Raw genomic sequence first — 22551 nt, 5'->3', positions numbered from 1 at the left:
TACAGAAATGTTTTTAAGAAGTCTTCTCACATAGGCTTCAGGTACATTCTAACTTCAGGAGTGTGACACATTTCTACACTAAAATTCTGATGTGACTGCATATGCATAAATTGTTGATTATAAAGTAGGATGCAGCCCAACTATACGACCTCTTCACACACAGGTACTTGTTATCCTGAAAGGCTCTCTATCTTCACATATGCTAATAATTCACCCACATTAAATTGTAAGGAACTTCACCCAATTTCAAAGTTAGATCTAACTTTGCAGTGAGTCTTAATTGAGTGGGTGGCTGGTTCTGCAACCTACATCTTCCTGGATTCTAATAGTCTCATATTTTTGATTTAGCTAAACGAAATACTCTTTCTGGGAAGGATAAAGCTATGGTATTACACTAACTAATTAAGTCACATTCTAATTTCTATTATGCCAGGTACAATGCAAGTACACAAAAGGAGGGCTCTTATTTACATAGTTTATAATTGTAGATGACACAGTAGACTCGCTTCTGTTATGCCTGGAAGAGAGAGGGCATGGCTATTGCTGAAAGGTGAGAGATTATACCAGATGAGGAATGATTGATGAAGACAGTGTACAGGCAAGATGGACATAGCCTGACAGAGCATGATGAGCTTACTGATCTTCAACTAAGAGTAGGTTCATGATAAGGTGCCTAAGTATTTTTGGATATGGGAAATTGTCTGATCTCCTGTTTACTTAAATTTCTGTCCAATCTCAAGGGCAGAAATAGAAACAAATAGTGTATTTCAATTATACCACAAAACACCAAAATAAAACAAGCATTAATCTGGCAGACATCTGTGTAGCTAAATTTATTATGCTAAATCCAAAACTGCCACCTGATTTAACTGATTAAAATAATTATTTTAATACTAAATCAGACACCTCCTCATATCCAAAAACCTAACACTGATTATTCACAGGTAAGGAAGAATCTGAAAGGGCTATTGTTGTATGTCATTCCTATGTAACCGAGATTTTTTCTGAATGGTCTACAAATCATTTAGTTTATGAAACTTAAGTTTGCATGTACAAAATGAATTCTATGAATGCTGAAAAGAAACTTTATTTCCTATACCTGTATGTGAAAAGCTTTCTTTCAGCAAGAAATTACCTTTTTTGTCTCTTAGTACTGCAAAACTGCACAACACATGGCTTTGTTAAATTAGTTTGCAAAATTCATTAATGGCCCACATATACAAGTGAAATATAATGATATGAACAATATTTCAGATGCATTTGCTTTTGTTAATATACAGCTACTATACAGAACTTCTATTTCCAGCATTTTAATGTTTAAACTAACAATTTCTGTGAAGACAATGACCCAAAGACATGCATTAAAGTAATGCTACACCAATTAGACACTTAAAAAGTCCTTTGACAAATTGAAAAGTGTAAAATTTAAGAAGCTATTACCAAATGCTGCATTTGTCTTTCTGAATTACATTCTAGCAATACATGATTGCATCTGTAGTGCCACTCTCAGGTGTTCAGACTATTAACTCTACTGAATGGTGTACTGTTTATGAACTACTAGAAAAGTCCATTATAGTTTTGAATACTGCCATCAAACATCTTTCAAAAGGTGAAACATCAAGTGTTAGCATCTGGCTTTCAACCTAATGATATGGGAGAGGGTGAGAGAGATGGAGAGAGAGAGAGAGAGACAGAACAAAATTCTACAAGGAAGCTGTACTGGGGAAAATCATAAAAAATACAACGAGAATTCACCTTAGGATTTCAAGCACGTCCAGGAAAATACCAACAATATTTGAAACAGTATTTAACACGCATTAGTCCGTTCTTAAAATCCTCCAATAGCAGAGATTGTTGAACTTCCCTAACAAACATCTCTAGTACAAGTATTCTTATTATTAGGAAAAAATCTTCCTATTGGCTAAATCATCTTGAAACGATGTAGCTTATTTTTGGTTTGATCAGCTTTGAAGAACATTTTTTTCCTTCTTTGTAGCATCTTCTCTCTTTATAATTTTCATATTAATTTGGGCTTTTTAAACGTATTTCCCATCTTCATTAAATTAAAGAGATATTACTATTTTAAGCTATTTTTATTCATGTCTCCTGTGTTCTTCCTATCATCCAGTTCAGTTTACTTTGGACATTCCCTGTTTACCAAAGTGGACAGGATACGCTAGCTGAAACTTCCAAGTGTGAGACACTGTTCTGAATATCTGGGAGAAGCACTTCAGTAAGTTAAATGCAACACCTCTCTCTGTATGTATCAGGTTTGATCAGTTGTTACTCTGGATCACAGATCAATGTTCTGTAATCCAGAGTACTTAAAACACTTAAAGGACTTAAAATACTTAAAGTACCCCAAAATGTCTTTTTTTTTTTTTTTTTTAAGTCACTCTTGATAACATAATCACACAATCAATGGTGATTTGCCTTTTCCTTTCTGCATTGCATGCTTTTTTCTGAATACTTTCTTAAAACTTTTTTTAAATTTTAATACTGCACTCCCTCACATCCTCTTGTCATCACCTCCCAATGTGTCCAAAGACTTTACTTCAGTACCTAAGACGCTAAAGCAAAAATTAACAAAAATATCGTAATACTGAATCCAGGAGAGCTGGAGTGGAACCCAGTGAGCTGAGTATCTTTTGACAGTGAGTCCATGGTAGCTGGTTTACTTTCCTAATCAGCTACATATTTTATTGCAGCTTAATTAAAAGAATCTCTAATATATTTAAAGGAATGTCACACACAGAAGTTTTTTGGAAGTCCTACTAAAGCCAAGATAAGCCACATTTATCATTCTCTCCTATCCACAATGCCTAGACCATTTTAGTTTAATGAATGATCATAAATGACAGTAAACATAACTTTTTCTTTTTTTTTTTTTTTTTTTTCATAAACTCAGCATGATGCATGGCCAAACATTTTTTTTCCCCCCTTGCTTACACAGCACTTGGACACAACTCTTTACTTTCATAATACTGCACAACCGGTCAATAAACTTGGGTCTTTTCTTTCTAGAAATCCTTTCTAGAAAGGATTCTTAAATCCTTAAAGACCAAATTCTTACAGATCCTTAAAGATCAAATTCCTGCATTAGCATCTACTTCCCAGTGCAAATTTCTTCATTTTTAAGGTGTCTTCGTATGCCTTGACAATACAGAATGATAAGCATTTCTGATAGTTCCAACAAAAATCTTAACTCTGAGATTCTCCCACCCCCTTTTTAAAACGAAACGACGTGTCAGACATCAGGTTAATTTTATTTAATATAATATTCAAACATGAAATGCCCTGGTAAGATATGACTCATAGATAAGTATACATAAATTTGTATATTCTCCTATTACTTATTACAGCATTTAATTTCTTTTTTAAGTTTAAAAAATACTTTCAAATGGAAACGTGCCTTGATAGATGACAAAACCCACCATATCTCAAGAAATTCAAAGATTATAGATCATAGAGTTACAAGTGTGATAGCATTTGAGCAGAATTTTTCCGAGCAAGAAGTTCAAGATGAAAACGATGAAGGTGTCAACACTCTGATACTGTAGATTTAAGAACTGGATCTGTACCATTTGAAGATCAAAATACTATGTGTACATCTACCAGGATATATACGGACGGAGACGAAGATCTCAGCTGTCACGCTGTGTGATCAGTTCTTCATTCCTTCCCCAACTTACAAAACAATTTTGTGTTTGTACTGGGAGGAGATAAGCTTGTCCTGAACACTGCCAGAGAAGTAAGCCAAATGAAACAAATGCCTGCACATACTCAACTTTTTCTTTTTTTAAAAAAAAAATTATCAGAAAGAAGTATAGGTATAGTTCTGTTCACTCAAGTGTCTGGAGTCAGAAACAATTAGTTCATACTAATAAGCATAAAATCAATTTTTCCATTGCAAATCTATTCCTTCAGAATAGTAAGTCTCAAGTGTTTTACAGGTCTCATTATCACTGAACATTTATTTTTTTTAGGAAACAATCCTTTTTACAGTAAGGTCTATGTACAACACAGTGTTCTATATAGAAATGTTCTTATTAAACTGTATATAAGTAGAGTGATAGGCAGATGGCAAACTGTTGCTTATTTCTTTCAGTATCACCATAGAGAAACACACAATATTTAAGTCCCACAGGCTTCTGTCACTCTTCAATGAATCCACGCATTGTATAACATCATTTGCCAACGAAGCACAGGGGAAAGAGACATTACTTAATAGGACAATCCTGACAAGACATTTATCCAGGATTTTTCAACGATGCACATACAAAATGTTCCTGAATAGTGCAAAAAAATGCAGGCAAATTAACCACCTTGTCAGTTCAAATAACAAACCAATCAATTACATTCTATCCAAGCCTGACAAGCAAACTCAATGTTTTGTCATAATAAGCTTATAGTTGAGACAAGGTAGCTGTTCTCCTTTACTTTAGGTATTCTATTGAGAGCTTTATCCACATTTAAAAATCCTATTATAAAAGGTTTCCACGATTGCCTCCGAGGATGAGTTGTGGCAGAGTTGTGTCTCATGAAGGGTATCTACACAGTAAAGTGATAAGAAAAAAATATTAACATTGAAAGATCATAGCAGCTCTCCTCTGTCTTATGAAACATTTTAACATCATACTAAATTTAAGCAACGTGTATGCTCAGATCCAAATACTTAGACACCCATACCAAATTTTCAAGAGTCTCTAAGTGTCAAAACATTAAACTGATTCAAGTATAGCAGCCTTATAACTCTTATAAATTTTTCTCAATACAGCTCAAAGAACAAAGGCAGTCCACCACAAGACAGAAAAGGTAATTCTTTTTCTTTTTTTTAATCATAAAAACAACCATTTAATACAAGTGGGCTTGATTGTGAAGCTAGCATTTTACTCAGATTTGCAACCCACAGAAATGCAGCTATGAGACTGACTGCAAGCACAAACATGGGTACTATGTTATAATCTTAAAAGAGGTTTATTTTATAGAATAGCATTTGAAAGAAAAGAAGTCTTAGGATTTAGGAAGGTCTAAGTAAGGAAGGGTTTCTTCCAAAATGCATTGTAATAATTCAGTGTATAAAAGGCTTTAGTCACTTCTGAAAAAATGTCTTTGAGCCAATAATTCCAAAGCCTTCACAGCTTTTTCTTTTCCTACTTGTACTTCCTATCTTTTGACACCCATGACATACATACTTTTCAAGAATGCTTTTTAAAAAATCAATACAATTTTAAAGTGCTGATTCTCTACATTAGAATTCTTTAAAGTACTTGTCATACAGCAAATTAATGTATCTTAGAGCAATGTGAGATTTTAATTAGAAAAACATCTATGCTGACTTTAAGACGAGCATATGCATTTTGAAAGAAAGACCGGCAAGAAGTCTCCATCACCACATTTGGTGTTTATATATTTTTTTTTTCAATTTGAAATGCATTTAAGTAGAATTGTAAATAAAAAATAAACTGCTGTCATACTTTGATAAAATATAACAGTCTGATGAATAGGAGTCATTTTGTTGCCACATGTTCAAATAAGAGTTCTTTGCAACTGAATTTTATAAAGTTTTGAGTAGAAGGATTTTAAATCTAAGAATCAGAGGGACAGCAAGAAGTACCATATATAAATTCACTCCCAATTCTCACTTCATCTCTTACTTGAGATATGATTAAAATTTTAAATTAGGTGTCCTGAACTGCAATTTTACAGTGCAATTTTGAACTTTTTAAGAAAACTGAAGAAAAGCTTAGCTGTAAGATAGAAATATTCTTCATAGTCATCTCATTACAATCCTCTTCCCTTATTGAGTGCAACTAGTTTTGTTCTGACAGCCTCAGTGGGTGAGGTTGACATGGGTGCACACTGAGATGCAGAAACTCGAAGGGTAGCATCAGAAACAATCAAGATAAACTGAAGGTCTCTGTGCCACCTCTACCCTCTCACAGCAATGTCAGTAGCTGCAACTGTACCATTTCAGTCAGGTCATCAGAATGTGACAGGCTGTCCCATCTGGGGCTAACAAGGTTTAGGCAGGAATACAGCAACCCATACTTTAAATACAAGGGGTTTTATTTTGATTTCTCAAAATGAGTGAATGAGTATGTGAATATTTGTATACACACACATATATGCATGGATATCTACATATAACTGTACTTATATATAAATGTCTATTTATAAATTATTTTCACATAAAAATTTTATCCATGTAAATGTTTTTATATATAAAACCAACTTCACAGCTGAACCAATAAAATAATCAGTTAAATTTTAATAAGCTCACAAATCAAAGTAATTAAGTACAAACAAGGTTCTCAGAGGAAACATGTACCTACTGAGAAAAGATGCTAATATTTTGTAGCAATTTACATAAGGCTGTAAGAACACAGACATCAAGTAGAAAAGTGTAAGTAACCTACACCTGCACTTTAAGTTATTCTTATAATATTTCTTTGTATTGCATTTTTATTGGTAACAACACATCAAGAAATTTGAAAGGATACTAGAATATTTACTCACATATTAAAGGGAAATTATTTTTTTAATGGTTGGACAATTTTTCCATTTCTACTCTATTAAAAATTTAACTTGACGTAATTTATTTTACACATTCTAGGGTTATCTTTACACTGTCATGTTTGAAATATTATTAATTAAGGAATCACTACTGGCTTTGTTTAATGAAGTGAAAGATCTATTTTTTTTTTTGTTCTAGAGAGTGAAAGATTGGTAAAAAAAAGGAATATGAATGTATAAATATAATAGCTTGTAATTATTGTAGTTAATTGTATTATTGTAATATGATAGCAAACTCATCTGATAACTGACTACTGCCCTGAGACCACCCACATTAATGACATTTCTCCTGCTCCAGTCTTTCCTTCCGCTCTTCTTCCATCTCTACATATCATTTGCCAACCCTTCCTCAACCAAAGAACTGCTCCCATTCCTGTACATCCATTCAAATTTCTGACTGAAGTACCCAGAATTGTCTTCAATAGCTGAACTTGTATTTACAGCCTCACTCAGGAAAAGGATTTAGTGAGCACAAAAATCTGAAATAAGGATGGCGAGCAAAACTGAACAGCTTTCCTGTCTTACCAGTAGATGAACAAATATTAAGAAAGAAAAAAACATCACAGATAATACCATAACAGATGCTTTGAACAGGAAGGTTCTCAATTGCATATTTGGTCCTTTAGAAGAGTTGCTCTCTCCCAGCTCTCTTTCAATCCAGGACAAAAAGTAATTATAAAAGCACTTTCCTTCAAATTTTGGTACAAAGAGGGAGAAACACACCAACCTCTCTCCTCCCTAGCCACACAGGACTGTTGTCATCTGCTTCCTCACTTAAGTAAATATTATGTCTTATTTACTTAATAAATATTATTAGGTGGGTGTCTAAGAATATGTGCAGGTTTCCTTTTCGAAAGGCTTTATAGGACAAGAAACTCCACAAGTTATTTCAAAACTTTCTACTCTTCATTTGTGTAACAGACATGGAAATTTGCAAATTGTGGATAAACATCATGCTTATGTCATCAGTTGTGATCCTGGTTCCTTTTTAGCAATTTTAATACTTGCCTTCATAAGGTTAAATTGCTGTTGTAACAGCAATGTTTCTGGCTGCTAACTGGGCACAAATAAAAATACATTTTCAACTACAATGTAAAATCCATCTATCTTCAAGGGTCTGAAGGCAAAAAGCTGCTTCAGTGTACTTTATCAACTCTGAAAAATTAGGACTCTCCCTAATTAGTCTCTGCTAAGCCTAAAGAGAAATTTGGTGTATTTGCGAATAACTTTAATGAGGTAAAGATGATATGTAATATGCATTTTTAAAATTCAGACTGCTCAAGGTACACCTCATCTCAGAAATTAATCTGTACCCACCAGCTCTATTAAGTGAATGAGAGTTACTGAGCTCTTTAGAGGGAAGAAAAACCCAAACCAGACTCCCAAAACAATGACGAGCAATGTGTCTTTTAGACATTGCTAATTACTTCAAATTTCTCAGTATTGATCAAGTTATAAATATTAATAAACGTTTCCTGAATGGTTACAGATATATATTTATCTGCTAATATACACACTGATTAGCCTGTAAAAAAGTTATCTGCAGGGCAAAAGATCACAGCATCTGAGGTACACTGAAACAGAAGAGCTCTGCTTTACCTTAGTAGCTGTCACATGGGAACATAATGACACTTAGAGCTGGTCACTGCATAAACGCATTGACTGTCTCGATTTACAGAATTCTGTTCTCCAAGTACTTCTATGCCCACTTCAAAACAAGAACACAATTTCATACTATTTCAGAGGAAAATTATACTTTTAGTACTGAATGGAACCATTTCGCATATACGATACCAATATATTTAATCTTTTGTATAGGCTACATCATTTTCCTTCATTCTGTACTGTCTTTGTGAATACAACCTTCTGAGAACGCATGAAAAATATCCAGTCAATATGCTCAATACTCTCCATGAAACCCAGCTTTCTTTTTTAAATGACTGCATTTACAGACCTTGTCACAACAAGGTCCCTGATGTTATCAAAGCAATTTCAAGATACTTTAATCATTGGCAAAACTCAGTGACTTGACAAGAGAAATCTGGGCCAGAAGACTTCAATGGCTTGAAAGGAAGGTTATTGAATGATGTAATTTCATTTGGATGGGACTGATTCCAATTGATCTGTTTTTGCAATGCATATCTTCCCTCTGCAGCTGCCTCTATCTGATTCAGTGCTTAACTGCAAGGAGTGACTATTCCTTTCCACTTAAAGCAGAACTCTTCCTTCCTCCTGCTATCATTTTGAATGAGCACGAGGAGCCCATTTTCAAGTATAATATATCTCTTCTCACGGCAAAAAAAAAAATACATTCAACTGAATGCCAACCCATGAATTCAATTGAGTCTTGTGACTGCCAGCATATGTATTATGTAAGTAGAAAAACAGATCATAGAGCATTATGTTTATCATCATTATTATTACAAACTGAAAATATTGAGTTAGGGTTTGTATAATACAAGGGCATATGGCAGTACAAAATAATTCTCAATCCCAAGTGCACAATATCATGTAATCTACACTGTATTAGACTGTACTTATTTTCAGTTGAGTACTTATATTCAAAAGAAAAAAAAAACCCTGCTTGGTATGCAATAAGCATAATAATTAATATTTGGTTACATGATATATGAAATCAAGTCTTCCCATAAAAGTATGTTTTTCCTTAGTTTTAATAGAAAATAAGTGTACCATTAGGAACCTCACAATTTAAGTTAATTTTAAAATGCTTAAAACCTGGGGCGGGGGGGGCAGGAAGCTATATATAGGTCTTTACAGAGCTTTGAGAGGAGTATTGATGAATAATGCAATCATCATTATATGCTAATGAAACTGAACCAGGATGTGCCAATAGATGTTGCCAGCAACATGTAGCTGACAGGTCAACTAAGTTGCCCTTTATTCACCCAGCTTTAGTCTTACCCTGTCTGTGCACACAACACATGCTTGACTAACAAAACACGTGACTTGCTAGTTTAGACATAAATGTGAGCTTTCCTCTGATAGTTTAATGAGCAACAAAAATGAATTTAAAGATCAGCTGCCAGTCCTTCACTGCCTTCCCAACTTTTTGTATCACAGGAGATTATAGTTCAGCTCAATTTCACTTTTTATGCCTAATCTATATACTTCCAGATTTTAAGAGCTTTCAGGTGTCTAACACCAGCAGCAATATTCAGGCCACTCTGAAGCAATGTGCACACCAGACACGCCTGCAGGAACACCTCCAGAGAAAACACAACTGACCCTCAGTGCCGATCACTTTGCCTGCCTGACCCCAGGGCTTCAGCTCTGTTCACAGTAATTGATACAGAGTATCTTCTCTGTAAAACTAAGTTCCAAAGGTAAGCAATTATGACTTCATCTATCAGTAAACTCAAAAGCATAAACTCAATAAAACTATGTACATTTTATATATTACACAGCTTTACATTATGAGTACTGTCACTCACTGTAACTGTTTCAGTTAATGTGAGAATTCTGACCCCTTCTTAAGTATTGTATAAATATAATAGCATAGCATTAATCTTACAGATAAAATATTTTACTGGAAATAAAAATCAAAACTTTCTTCAAATACAGAATTTGCTTATTATGGCTATTATTTATAGACCACACTCTGAGAAACATTTTAACTAGCAGAGCCATATAATATAATTAATTAGATTAAAATATTGATTTGAAATAAAAAACCTGAATAGTCTTTTAAAATTAAAAAAAATTGTTTGAAGATTATTTTTCCATTTCAGTATATAAAATAAAGTCTAAAGCTGTTATTATATAATATTGTTATAACTGTTTTGTTTATTTTTACAGGAAAGTAGATTAAGTAATTTATTTGACTTCATCTTTATCAGTGGGTATGGATGAATTCTGACAAAAAAATTCCAAATTTCACTCCACTGTTTCAGTTTCAACACCGTATAGTCAACACCAAAGACACTGGACTGCACAGTTTTCATACTGTTTTCAGTGAAAATACATTCCTAAGCCTTTAAGTTAGCCATCAGTTACTGATAGTGTATTGATATCTGTAAAGCATTTAGAACCTTCTCTGTGAATTCGATATGTTAAAATCTCAGCATGACTATCACAAACACTGCAAAAGAAGCCAAAGTAGAACTCTGGTTTCTTGCTCTGCTGCTCTATCAAGCACAAATCTAAAACACAGATTCAGAGCTAGGAGATGGCCATTTTTTTTCCTTCTTTCAAAGCAAATTATTCTTAAAGATATTTATAAGAGTTTTTTCCTCTCAAAACTCCCAGTCGCAGAAACTTTAAAACTGTAACAGTACTACTGTGAGACATTCAAAAGTCTCTACAGGATCACAGGGAACCTCTTCATCAACCTGCTCTTTATCACAGTCCAGGTCAAAACCTGTGATGCACTTGCTCCTATGCTTAAGAAAGCCATTATGATCCAGTTTTATTTATAAATTAGATTGAAAATATTAATGGCACTAGTGACACTTTATGGCTTATTGGAACGTTGAGTCCAGAAAAGAAAGTGAGGTGTAAGTACAATCTCTTACCACTGCTATGGCATTTAATTACAGAAGAATTTACTAAAAGACCACAAAGAGCTGTATCACGGTTTTGGAAGAGGAAATGTTGGCTTGTCAAAGGCAATGCTAGGCTGAATCCTGCAGGAAGCTGTCATGAAAGGGAAGGTTGCCAAGTGAAAGGGGAATGATTTTTAAAAGAAAATTTACTCAGAGTTCAGAGAAATAAAGCAGAAGGGGCTATGCAAGTGATGCCTTTGAGCTCAATACATCAGCAAGCACAGTGAAAACTTGGCCTCAGACCTCCATGCCTACCAGTATGACACGGGATAGAAAAGGACAGCCAACAGCAGGAACACGGCAAGTATGGGTCTGGTCCATTTGGATATATTCCAGTCCACAGGAATTATTCAATGTTTCTGAAAATGCATGTTTGTTATCTCTGTCAGACTCCTGTGTAAGATCTAAGGAACACCATTACAGCCAAGGCAGGACTCTGAAAACTGAAAAATGCTAAGACGAGCCAATCTTAAAGTGGTGAGATATGCACAATAAAAATGACAGTAAAGAAATCATGGGCTGGTCAGCCTTGTCCCTGTACTGGGGAAGATCAGGGGATCCATTGTCAAATACATGAAGGTAACTGAGAGCACTCAGCAAAGATTTAATAAGGATAGAGGGGTTGCTAATAATTGAAATGACAAACGACATGCTCTGTGAAAGAGGGAAGAGCAATGGCTGCAACACACCAAAAGGTGACCAGTATAAGGCTTTTCTATCAGCCTGATAGAAAAGCCAGCTGGGGTCAAAGGACAGAACACAACAGCTTGAGCTCTAGACGCTGTCCAGTAACAAAGTACTCCAGGGAGAATTGGTGCACCACACACAGCATCACCAGCCAGACAAGGGAGGGGATTGTCCCAATCTGCTCTGCACTGGGGTGGCCTCACCTCGAGTGCTGGGGGCAGTTTTGGGTGCTACAATTCCTAAGACATTAAACTATTAGAGATTGTCCAAAGGAAGGCAATGAAGATGGTGAAGGGCCTGGAGGGGAAGTCATATGAGAAGTGCCTGAGGTCTCTTAGTTGTTCAGCCTGGAGAAGAGGAGACTGAGGGGAGACCTCATTGCAGTTACAGCTTTCTCATACATAAGGGGAAGAGGAGGGGCAGGCACTGATCGCCTCTCTGTGGTGCCCAGTGACAGAACCCAAGGGAATGGCTGAAATTGTGTCAGAGGAGGTTTAAATTACATATTAGAAAAACATTCTTCACTCAGAGGGTGGCTGGACTCCGGCGCAGGCTCCCCAGGGAAATGGTCACAGCACCAAACCCGGTAAGAGTCCAAAAAGTGTGGACAATACTCTCAGCCCATGGTGTAGGTCTCAGCCCTTGGGGATGGTCCTGTGCAGTGATGGGACTGGACCCAATGATCCTTGAGGGTCCCTTCCAGCTCAGCATATTCTGTGATTCTTTGATTTTGGGGCTGACACCATTACCAAACTCTTCTTAGTTGAAAGAGCGCTCTCACCACAAGGGCTTGTAGCTACAAACTGCAGCTTAGGAGGTTTAGAGGGGACATCAGCAGATGCCTTTTCAGTACAAGGAATTGTGCAGTAAGCTCAGAGGTACTTATGCCTCAGCTCTGTGGGAACAAACAAATAAGAAGCTATGGTAATTTGTTCTTGATATTCTAAAAGCTTTCATTTTCAGTATTAAAAACATTACCAATTCCTGTGGTCAGGATGGGAAGACAGGATGCTGAATAAAATCTGGGATGCCCAGTGTGTGAGTAAGTAGTGGATTTCTGTCAGTTATAAAGGATAAGAAATTTCCTTCCACCCCTCTTACAGGCAGTATCTGACTGTATGTAAGACAATAGTGTACTATAAAAAGTGTCTGAGACTGATTTATAATCAGTCTTGTTGTGCACAAATAGTGAAATATTGTGGCCTTGATGCCATCTTAAAATTCAACTATATTAGTCATATTAAAGGCCTTTTTCTTAAGACTGACTGGTGATTTCATATTCCACTGAAAGCTAGACATGATAAACATTTCACCAAATAAAAGCCAGAAGAGGTTATACACGTAAGTTTTCTAAGTGGAAACATATCTAAGGCATTTTGGTAGCTATCAAAAAAACCCAAATGAACAACCAAAACAAAAACAAAGCAAAAAAATCCAACCAAACAAAAAGCCAAAACACCCACAGAAAACTAGTATTATTCATTTATATTTACAACTCCACAATAAAAAGCTTTAGCCATGAAGTGGCCTAAAGAAAAATTTCACAGATGTGTTTACAAAGTAAAGAGTAAGAAAACAAAAGTAGGGAAAATGCAATGCATTCACTTGAACAGTTCATACAAATACCTGTATTTTAAAATAAGCATCTTAACACTGGACTTTTTCTTTTTTAAGGCCATAAAGTTTCTCAGGTTGATTGACATATGTAGAAAAGCTTAACTTACAAAGGAAACATTTCATCTATTTCATTATAATTTCACAGTTAATTTTCAGTCTTCAGTATTAAAACTTTCTAAAAAGATAACAGGTCTCTAAGTAGAAATGGAATATTTCTGAAATGAACAAAAAAAGGAATTATGATATTCTTTCAAACTACTCCTGAAGCATGCAAAATTTAGTAATAGGGTTTTTTGGTTTTTTTTTTTTCAAAAGAAGTAGTTAATCAATAGGTATAAATAATGGATGCATTTGTATTGTATCAGAATCAAGCTACATACTAAAAGCACTGTACAGCACTCCTGAAAAGGACTATTCAAACAATGTACTTAGAACAACATTTGTTATAACACAGTTTGTCTATACCATGGATGAATGCATGCAAATCAAATTCAAACTTAATACATAAATATTAAAAATGACAATGACAAATTGTATTGTATATAAAAATCTATTAATTAATCACATTTAAGACCATGCCAAAGGTTTGAGAACAGTGTACTAAGATGTTTTACTTGTGAAACTCTGTGCTAAGTATTAAATAAATCACTTCCAAAAGTACTACAAAAGTTCAGTGAAATCAAATACCATGATGTCCCTTGTAACATGCTTACTTATGATTTTTTCTCAAATAATACTAAGAAGGACTCTTAAAAAAATTATTGCATCGTGACAAAAAATGCAAGTCAAGTAAAAGATTATGCAGATTTTTTGCAATGTCATTACCACACAACTGTATTCCTGAATACTACTTTCAGCAGGTACTTCAATAACCTAGTCTAGATAAAGCATGAAGTTTATTTCAGCTAAATCAAGAGATAAAACTACCTTTGTAGATAGGAAAATAATCATTTGTTTGGACATACATATTCTCATTATATTATGTCTTGGCAGTAAAATCTATATGAAACAAACCTAAACCAACTGAAACCGGTAGGAAGAAGGGATATCTCACCCTGTAGCACACTGGGAGTAAGGTGAATCAAATTATTCTATTTCATATTAAATTTTACCATTTTCCTGAACTTTTGTTACTGCCGTTGTTAGGCACTTCTGCTCAGATGAGTAATACTGGTTCCCTCTAAAAAATGTCAGATCAGGCAGAAATCTAACAGCTTTTAAAAGCAGTTAAAAGCAGGCTTAAATCCATTTCAAACAATGCATCTATATCAATTTCTATCTTCGAAACTTGAATTTGAGAGAAAAACATGAAATAAAAGAATATTGTTTATCATTCTGCATTACTTTGGAACTACTAGAGTACTAGTACTTTGGAACTACTAGAGTAGATTCAGTCTTTTGTCTTATTAGTGATCATAGTCATTATGAAATGCTCTTGTTCCCTCATATTCCTTTTCACTATTTTTTCCTCTATAGAAGAAAATAACACAGAATGTGAATCTATCGACCCGTTAGAATGACAGGCAGACATAAGGTAAAAATGATGGATACAAAGAAGTTGAAGAACTTGATTTCAGAATACTGCAAAGTGATGGAATCTGTGACTGCAATGCAATTTATTAATTTCTGAAATCTCTCCTTTCCTACTAGTTTTTGGAGAACAGAGGGAAAACAGGGAAAAATTAAAATATTCCAAACTACTTGACTACTTTATCTATTTTTATTAACAGGTCAAGATAGATGAATAAAAACATGTAACATAAAGGAAAATATCTAACAAAACATGGAATTTCAGAAAAAAACACTTTTTATGAAGGGCTGCTGCTTAATATATATTTGATAAATTAAGTCATATACCAATGTTTTTCTTCATTTAGAATAAAGAGTTTTAAAGCATGCAAAATAAACACATTGGAACTGTAACTATATAAGTAATGTTAATTATGCTTTAGCATAGTTTTTTCATTCATGCTTACCATTCATACTTTTTTCTTTTTTAATAAATACTTCTTTGCTACTTTTGTAAATGCTTTAATTAATCAATAAAAAAAAGTAATTTTGCAATCATAATAAATATCTTCTGCTACCTATAACAATGAAGTAGCTGAGAATTAACTAAGAAGTCATTTTCCAGTCATCCATTCCCCATTTCAATGTCACTGACTTGTCCTGACCACAGCAAACTTCCATTTTCACACAGGATTCCCATCCACAACTACCCCTCCTTGGTTCTTTAAACAGTTTCTGTATTCTCCCTCCTCTGACTATTATCCAACTGGTTTTCTTGTTTCAGTGTCTTTCTCTAATCAGTCCAACTTTGCTCAGGTCCTGAAGCTTGAATAGTTTGGATTCTGCTGCCTATGCACACCATTTAAATTCTATTTTTTTACATTTACCATCCAAACTCAGGTCCTTCTCCAGTTCTAGTCCCAGCATGATCTCTGACTGGGCTGCACCAGACAACCACAGCTCTAAGGTTTGACTGTCAGTAACCCAGAACCCTGTTTCGTACAGCACATCTACAAGATTTTGGTTTAGCTTTACTGAAGAAAAAAGTATATAGTACAAATGCTAAACTCTGGTAGAGGAGTAAAAAATTTCCTCATATCTGTTGATATGAAATGGTACAGAGTAATGACTCAAGAGAAAAAAGAACAAAAAACTCCATGAACATTAAACCCTCTGAGAATACAGTGGAGAATCCAAGGATGGCAATTCAGCTAGATAAGGATCAGCCTGGTCCAAGAAGCCACAGAGGCTGAAATATCTTTACCTTACCAAAGACTGCCCGAGAAGGAAAGATACATCAGATAACAGCACTGGGAGAAATATTCACACTGAAGCTTAGCCTAGCTAAATGCTACTCCTTACCACAAGTGACTATGTGATTGCTGTGGATTCTTCAGTTCTGCACATCCTGCTCACATCTCTCTATGCATGACAAAAGATGACCTAGAAAAGGGGGAGTCACACACTCTCCACACTCACTGCCCCATTTTACTCCTCTCTTACTCTACTCTGCTCTCTCATCCAGTGCAGCATTACCAGTTATTGATACTGTCCTTAACATCTTTCTTCTAAATCCACATTTCTGTTCCCAGCAGGTCTTGTAGCAACTCCAACTGTAGGGATAAATTCACTCAAAATAGCCCACAGCACTCTAAGCACAGTGAGAAATGATCTAAAACCTGCCATACCATGACTCTGATGGGTATGAGGAAACTATTTCTCTCACAATATCCTTAAAGCTTCCCTTTGCCAAGATTTCATCAAATTGACATGAATAAATTTCTCCTCTGTCCTTGGGAAATAAAAGGAGGTCTTTGCCAAAATTCAATTTACTGATCAAAGACTTCAATTCACTTTTCTTAAAGGTATGGGGTGAGGGACATCTGGGCAAGACAGTATACTTATTCAAATCTCACCTTAAAAATTTTGCCTGAAAACATCCAACCTAAAAGATACACAGAAGACATGAAAAATTCTGAATCCAAGTGATTCAAGTTTTACAAGTTTTTACAAGTTTTACAATAAGAAACTGAAAATGGGGTCCAGTACCACAATTATTACCACTGCCCAGTGTAGCTAACTTTCATCTATATCAATGCTAGTTAAAAAATTCCAGAGAGTAAGCTTTGTTAAGTTCCAGTCATGGACATTTTGCTTTATCATTTCCCCATTTCTCCTTTTGCTGTCTGTGAGTCAGTATTTCACAGCATAATCATTGCATAGAATACTGTATAGAATACACATAATCCATCATTCTTGATGAAATTGGTTAAATTTTCCTAACTCAGAAACAAAAATCATAGTATGAATTTGAAATAAATTAATTGAAGCTAATATTCTAAAAGAAGAACCACACTTACACAAGGAAGTGCTCCTGAAAAAAAACCAAACATGTTTTAGCTCATTCATCAGTGACTTCTCTAATTAATTCCAGATTTTTTTTTTCCTTTGTTGACAAAGACACAGTAAGTCTCAAATACAATGACCAACAGAAGCCGAAGCACTGTTTTTTCCAAAAGGTCTGGTGGCCAAGACAGAAGGAAATCTATTGCCTATTTCAACAATGAAAATGGAGCATATGTCTCACAAACTAGCGAAATTAAAGATAACACCTAACACTCTAGTAACATTGACAATTCTGGGGCTGGCAGAAAATAAATACACTCAAGTTACTGAAAAAGGCAACTGCAGCAACATTAAATATTTTTCCTTTTCTTCAACTTATTCATTAAATGTATTTATTAAGCCCACTGTCAAATCATAAATTTTGTTTATGGTGACTGAAGTGATGTTTTGAACCTTATTGCTTTAACTAAAGCCAAAATCCACCAGCTTCCCATGAACTTTGCTACATGTAACTGTCTGAGGAAATCTACTTCAAAATTTTGTAACATGGATTAATCTATGGTGAAAATACTGTGCTGCTTAATTTCAGAATTTTATCAATCTTCATAATGAAAAAATTAATTATCTACCCATAGATATGGTTTAATACAAATTTAAATGCAAAAATGAAGGAAGCATGGCAATTATTTTAGCCATCTTGTCTAACAGTGGAACTAGTTTTGAATGAAATATTAAGGTATTTTTATAATGGGAATGAGACAATAGGAACTCAATAGTTCTTATTCAACTTAAATAGAATTAAATACATATAATATTAAATGAAGTTTCAAAATAAAAATATTCTAAAGTTTTCAATATAAAAGTATTTTAAGTTAAAATTTTCTGAGTTTTCTATATTAAGTAGAGCAACAGCTTGATAATTATTATATAATTAAGCTTAATAAGTTTAATAATTATTATATATTGTAAGGCAATCCATGTTTTTGTTTCCCACAAGATGCAAAGTGTACACTATTAGAGATACCCAGCTAATACAGTGGATTTCTTAATTGAAGAACCACACTGCAAGAAAGGTAGAAAGTTGTGAGAAAGAATCCAAGGAGGGCTACAAAGATGCTGAAGGTCCTTGAGGGGAAGTCATATGAGGAGTGCCTGAGGTCACTTGGTCTGTTCAGCCTGAAGGAAACTGAGGGGAGACCTCATTGTAATTACAACTTCCTCATGAGGGGAAGAGGAGAGGCAGGCACTGATCTCTTCTCTGTTGTGACCAGTGACAGGACCTGAGGGAATGGACTGAAGTTGCGTCAGGGGAACTTTAGGTTGGCTGTTAGGTTCTACATCCAGAGGGTGGCTGAGCACTGAAGAGCCTCCCCTGGAAAGTGGTTACAGCATCAAGACTGACAGAGTTCAAGAAGTGTTTGGACAACACTCTCAGTCACATGGTGACACTTTGGGGCTGCCCTGTGCAGGACCTGGAGTAGGACTTTGATGATCCTTGTGGATCCCTTCTAACTCAGGTTATTCTACAGTTCTATGAAATGACAGTAAACAGGAACAGAGGATATGCCTGACATGTTTGCTACCACTTACATTGACTACTCCAAACACAGACACGTGCACATACAGACACACTTATCAAAAGCCTATACAGAGATATAAGCTTCTACTCACAGTGTGAAAAACAGGCCACAATAGTTTTGGTGTAGATTAGAAATCAATGGCACAAACTGTTTAGATCAGGTCTCTAAGGAACTACCATCTATAGAAGAAAAAACCTTGCTGTTAGTACTCTTCCATTATTCCACAGAAAGCCAGCTCCTGTATTCCCAGTTTTGCTTGGAATTAAGAGAGTGGAAATCTTAACTCTTAGCATGTGTAAAAACTGCACCCACTACTCTACTTTGTGGGGTACTCCAGCATTTCTGCCACAAGGGATGCAAACAGTAACTTAAAGGCTGACAAGCCTGTTGCCCTCATGTTCTCCATCTCTCATGAGGGACCCCATCCTTCTTGTGCAACACCACTAGATCTTCCCTCCTCACACTTCTAGCACCTTTTTAGTTAAGTGTGGAGTTTTAGCTATGACATTATTTATTATTTTCTGGGGTTGGCAGAATTGGCAAAGACACCATCCACAGTTGAGTTTTGTGAGCTTTTAGGTGCCTCAGACTGGTGCCAGGTTAAGTGATACAGCACTTTTAATACAATTTAACAGGTGGCCCCTGAAAGCTATTGTTGGAGTGATATTTCAATGTAGTGAATTTAGAAATGCATTTCAAAAATGCACTTTTCGAAGAGAGCAGAGGAAGGGACTGGAACTGTGGATGTCTTATCTGAACTTACCTCGTGGAACCTCCCACTAAAATGCAACCTCCAGTGGAAAACTGCAAGCATTAGCACTGATAATTCTCCAGAATGTTGCTAAATGAATTCACCTTTTAAACTACAACTACAAGCTACAGCTTTGACACAACTTTATCAAGACATTAATTTATTAAGCAAAATTACTTCCTTGTTCTTCAGTAGTGTTCTTAATGACTTGCTATATTGACTACAGGAAGATGTTTCTTTTATAATAAACTAAATTTTACCTGTTATATATGTATTTTTTAATGGTTTACTTTTAAGAACAAGAAATATACTTCTTCTTTTGACTAAGCACTGGAGGAACCACACCAAGAACACTGCATCCAATTCTGGGCTCCTCAGGACAAAAAAAACATAATGAAAATACAGGAGTAAGTCCAACAAAGGAACTATGAAGATGACTGGCTGGAGTATCTGTCATACAAGAATAGGCTATGGCCAGAGATTATTTAGTCTGGAGAAGAGAAGACTCAGTGAGAATCTTCTCAGCGTGTAAATCTGTAAGGAGAAGGAAAGAGAGCCAACACTTCTTAGTGGTGCCAAGAGGAAAGACAAGAGGCAACAGGCAAAAACTGAAATAAAGGAGATTGTTAAATAGAAGAATATTTTCTTTTTTCACTTTGAGGAGGACAAGCAACAGAACAAGCTGTCCAGAGAGGGTGCAGAGACTTCATCCTTGGAGATACTCAAAACCCAACCAGACACTGCCCAGATTAACACGCTCTATCTGATTTGTTTTGCTTTAAGGGGCTTGGACTAGACCAGCTCTAGAAGTCTTTTCCAATCTCAAGCATTCTGTGATTTTGTTTTTAATAAAAGCAGAAATTATTAGAAAAATCAGAAATTAGAAAACCTTTCAAAATTAAAGAAATTTTAAATCCTGCAGTTTACTTATTGTTCTTTAATGTGAAAAACTAAGATTACCTCTAGAGTTTTAAAAGCCCACTGGTTTTCTTATCTCTTTTTCACAGTAAGTGTTATTAAAAGAACTGTCAGTAGACACTAGCAGACAGGCTGTTTTTATGTAAATTTAAACAATTTTTACTATGACAAAGTAGTACTTTTATTTTTCTTCTTTTCATCTCCTCTGCATTTTCAGATATTAAATTGCTGCTTTTGCAGTTCTTACATACCTGTAGTTGCATATTCTCTCCAAAATGTAGAGAACTTCAAATAAGTGTTACTGCTTTCATTACTCAATACAACTACTAAAGCCAGCACTACTGATTTTACTCATGCAACCCTAATTTTTTAACAGATATTGAATTTTCTTTCAAAAGAGGGCATTTTAATTATTTTTTCTCAAGTGCTTTTCCTAACATCCCTCTACAAACTCATACACTGTGGCAGTTACAAGCTTCATCAAGGGAAAAAAATATAAAAGTTCTTTTCTTCTCCTGTCATTTATTGAGAAATGGTCTTCAATCCTGAAGCAAACAGCTCAATAAATAAGGTTATCCTTGTCACTACTTCTCATGCTGTTATTGAATCCTGTTTGTTATTCTTTCTCAACATCTTCAAAAATCAACTGTTCTTTTTCAAGGCTGATTTTTTGTCACATTTTGCACCACTCTCAAGTAATTTAAGTTCTCCTCTTCTCAATTCTTGAGTCATGAAACGTTAACACAGAATGTGCGCTGCCTGGAAGCTATCCCCTGCAGGGTCTAGACTCGATCTCTTCTCGCTTTCATGTGAAATTTGAGATCTTTGTTCACTGCTTCAAGGTTTACAGAATTGGCAAGCTGGTTTCTCCTCTATTCTTTACTCATTTACTCTTAGCTCTCCTTTTGTCTCATTTCCTTTTCTCAGTTTCCCAGAAGCTCTCTTAGCCAGCATTTCCATATTTTCACCTTTCTCACAAAATACCTTAAGAAATAGAAATCATTTTAATAGAAATATAATTTAAATATCCTAAGTGTCTCAAAACCAGTTGAGGTTCTCAAGTAAAAAATTCTATGGACTTGCACAGATTCCTGCCAATTAAATCAGCTCTATATTCTGTTCCATCTACTTAGTGTAAAGTTCAATAAGCATTAACAAAGCACAAATTTCACTTCCAGAAAATTCTTCCACAACTCTCCTCATGTAGTCAGAGTTTCTGTATAAGTTAAAGAACAGACAATTCAGAAATGCATATAGATTCTGCTCCCTCAGAAACAGCCCTACAAAGGAAATGAGAATTAAATTCACAATTATGATGCACTTTGTAATTTCATAAAGACCGAGTTTAGAGATGAAATTTTTTGTTTATTTTATTTGCCTTTCTCCAGGCATAAAGAAGTCTGTGCTCACACTTGGTTGTGGCTAATGAGCATGCTCTCAGTTAGATGCAAAAAATGCAGCCACGAGTCCCATCCATTAGCTTTTATGTTTTTTTCTTATGGATAGTTGAACAGAGATGGGAATACCTAAATAAGAAGTCCATATTGCAAGGTCCAAAGAGACTTCCATTTTGAGTCCTGGGAAGGCTTAATACAGGCATACTTACAGAATAAATTATTTAACTCCTCTCCTCTATTTCCCTAGGCAGCAACATCAGCACAAGGCATAATTTGTCTCTGACTTTTACTAACAAGAACACTTTAAAAAGCTATTCAAATTTATGAGATTTTTAAACCCAAGGATAAACCCTGGCCACAGTTTACACTGAAGTTAGCACTTTAATCCATACAATATTTTCTTACCAAATTATAATCAAGTTTCTGCTATGCAATTTTGGTGCTGCTATTGCTAGCTTTTATTGCTGTATTAAATTGTTAGCAAACAGCTAAAGGCTGCCAGAACAATTTCATAACATCTATTTCATTTTTAATAGTCCTTTGTACGAAACAGCTCTGAAATTATTGTTTACATATTATGGTCAAATAAATGCCAACAAATCCTATTG

General features: G+C 35.1%; 1 protein-coding gene across 6 annotated transcripts in view; it reads right to left on the bottom strand.

The window, feature by feature from the left end:
• The window catches only part of PHF14 (PHD finger protein 14), a gene marked incomplete at its 5' end in the record, with an annotated part of 163155 nt that overhangs the window by 59584 nt on the left and 81020 nt on the right, over positions 1–22551 (bottom strand). The window contains one exon of one of the 6 annotated variants that reach the window (XM_083881181.1): positions 3319–4551. The exons of the other annotated variants lie outside the window; for them this stretch is intronic. Coding sequence (XP_083737307.1) covers positions 4539–4551 — 13 coding nt within the window. The 3' untranslated portion in view covers positions 3319–4538. Of the gene's footprint in view, positions 1–3318; positions 4552–22551 lie in introns of those variants that run through there. 6 annotated transcript variants of the gene reach the window in all.

The sequence above is a fragment of the Zosterops lateralis genome (assembly GCF_965231275.1).
Source record: "Zosterops lateralis genome assembly, chromosome: 1".
Lineage (NCBI taxonomy): Eukaryota > Metazoa > Chordata > Aves > Passeriformes > Zosteropidae > Zosterops > Zosterops lateralis.
The sequence above is the reverse complement of the archived record's forward strand: the minus strand, read 5'-3'. Positions and strand labels throughout refer to the sequence as shown.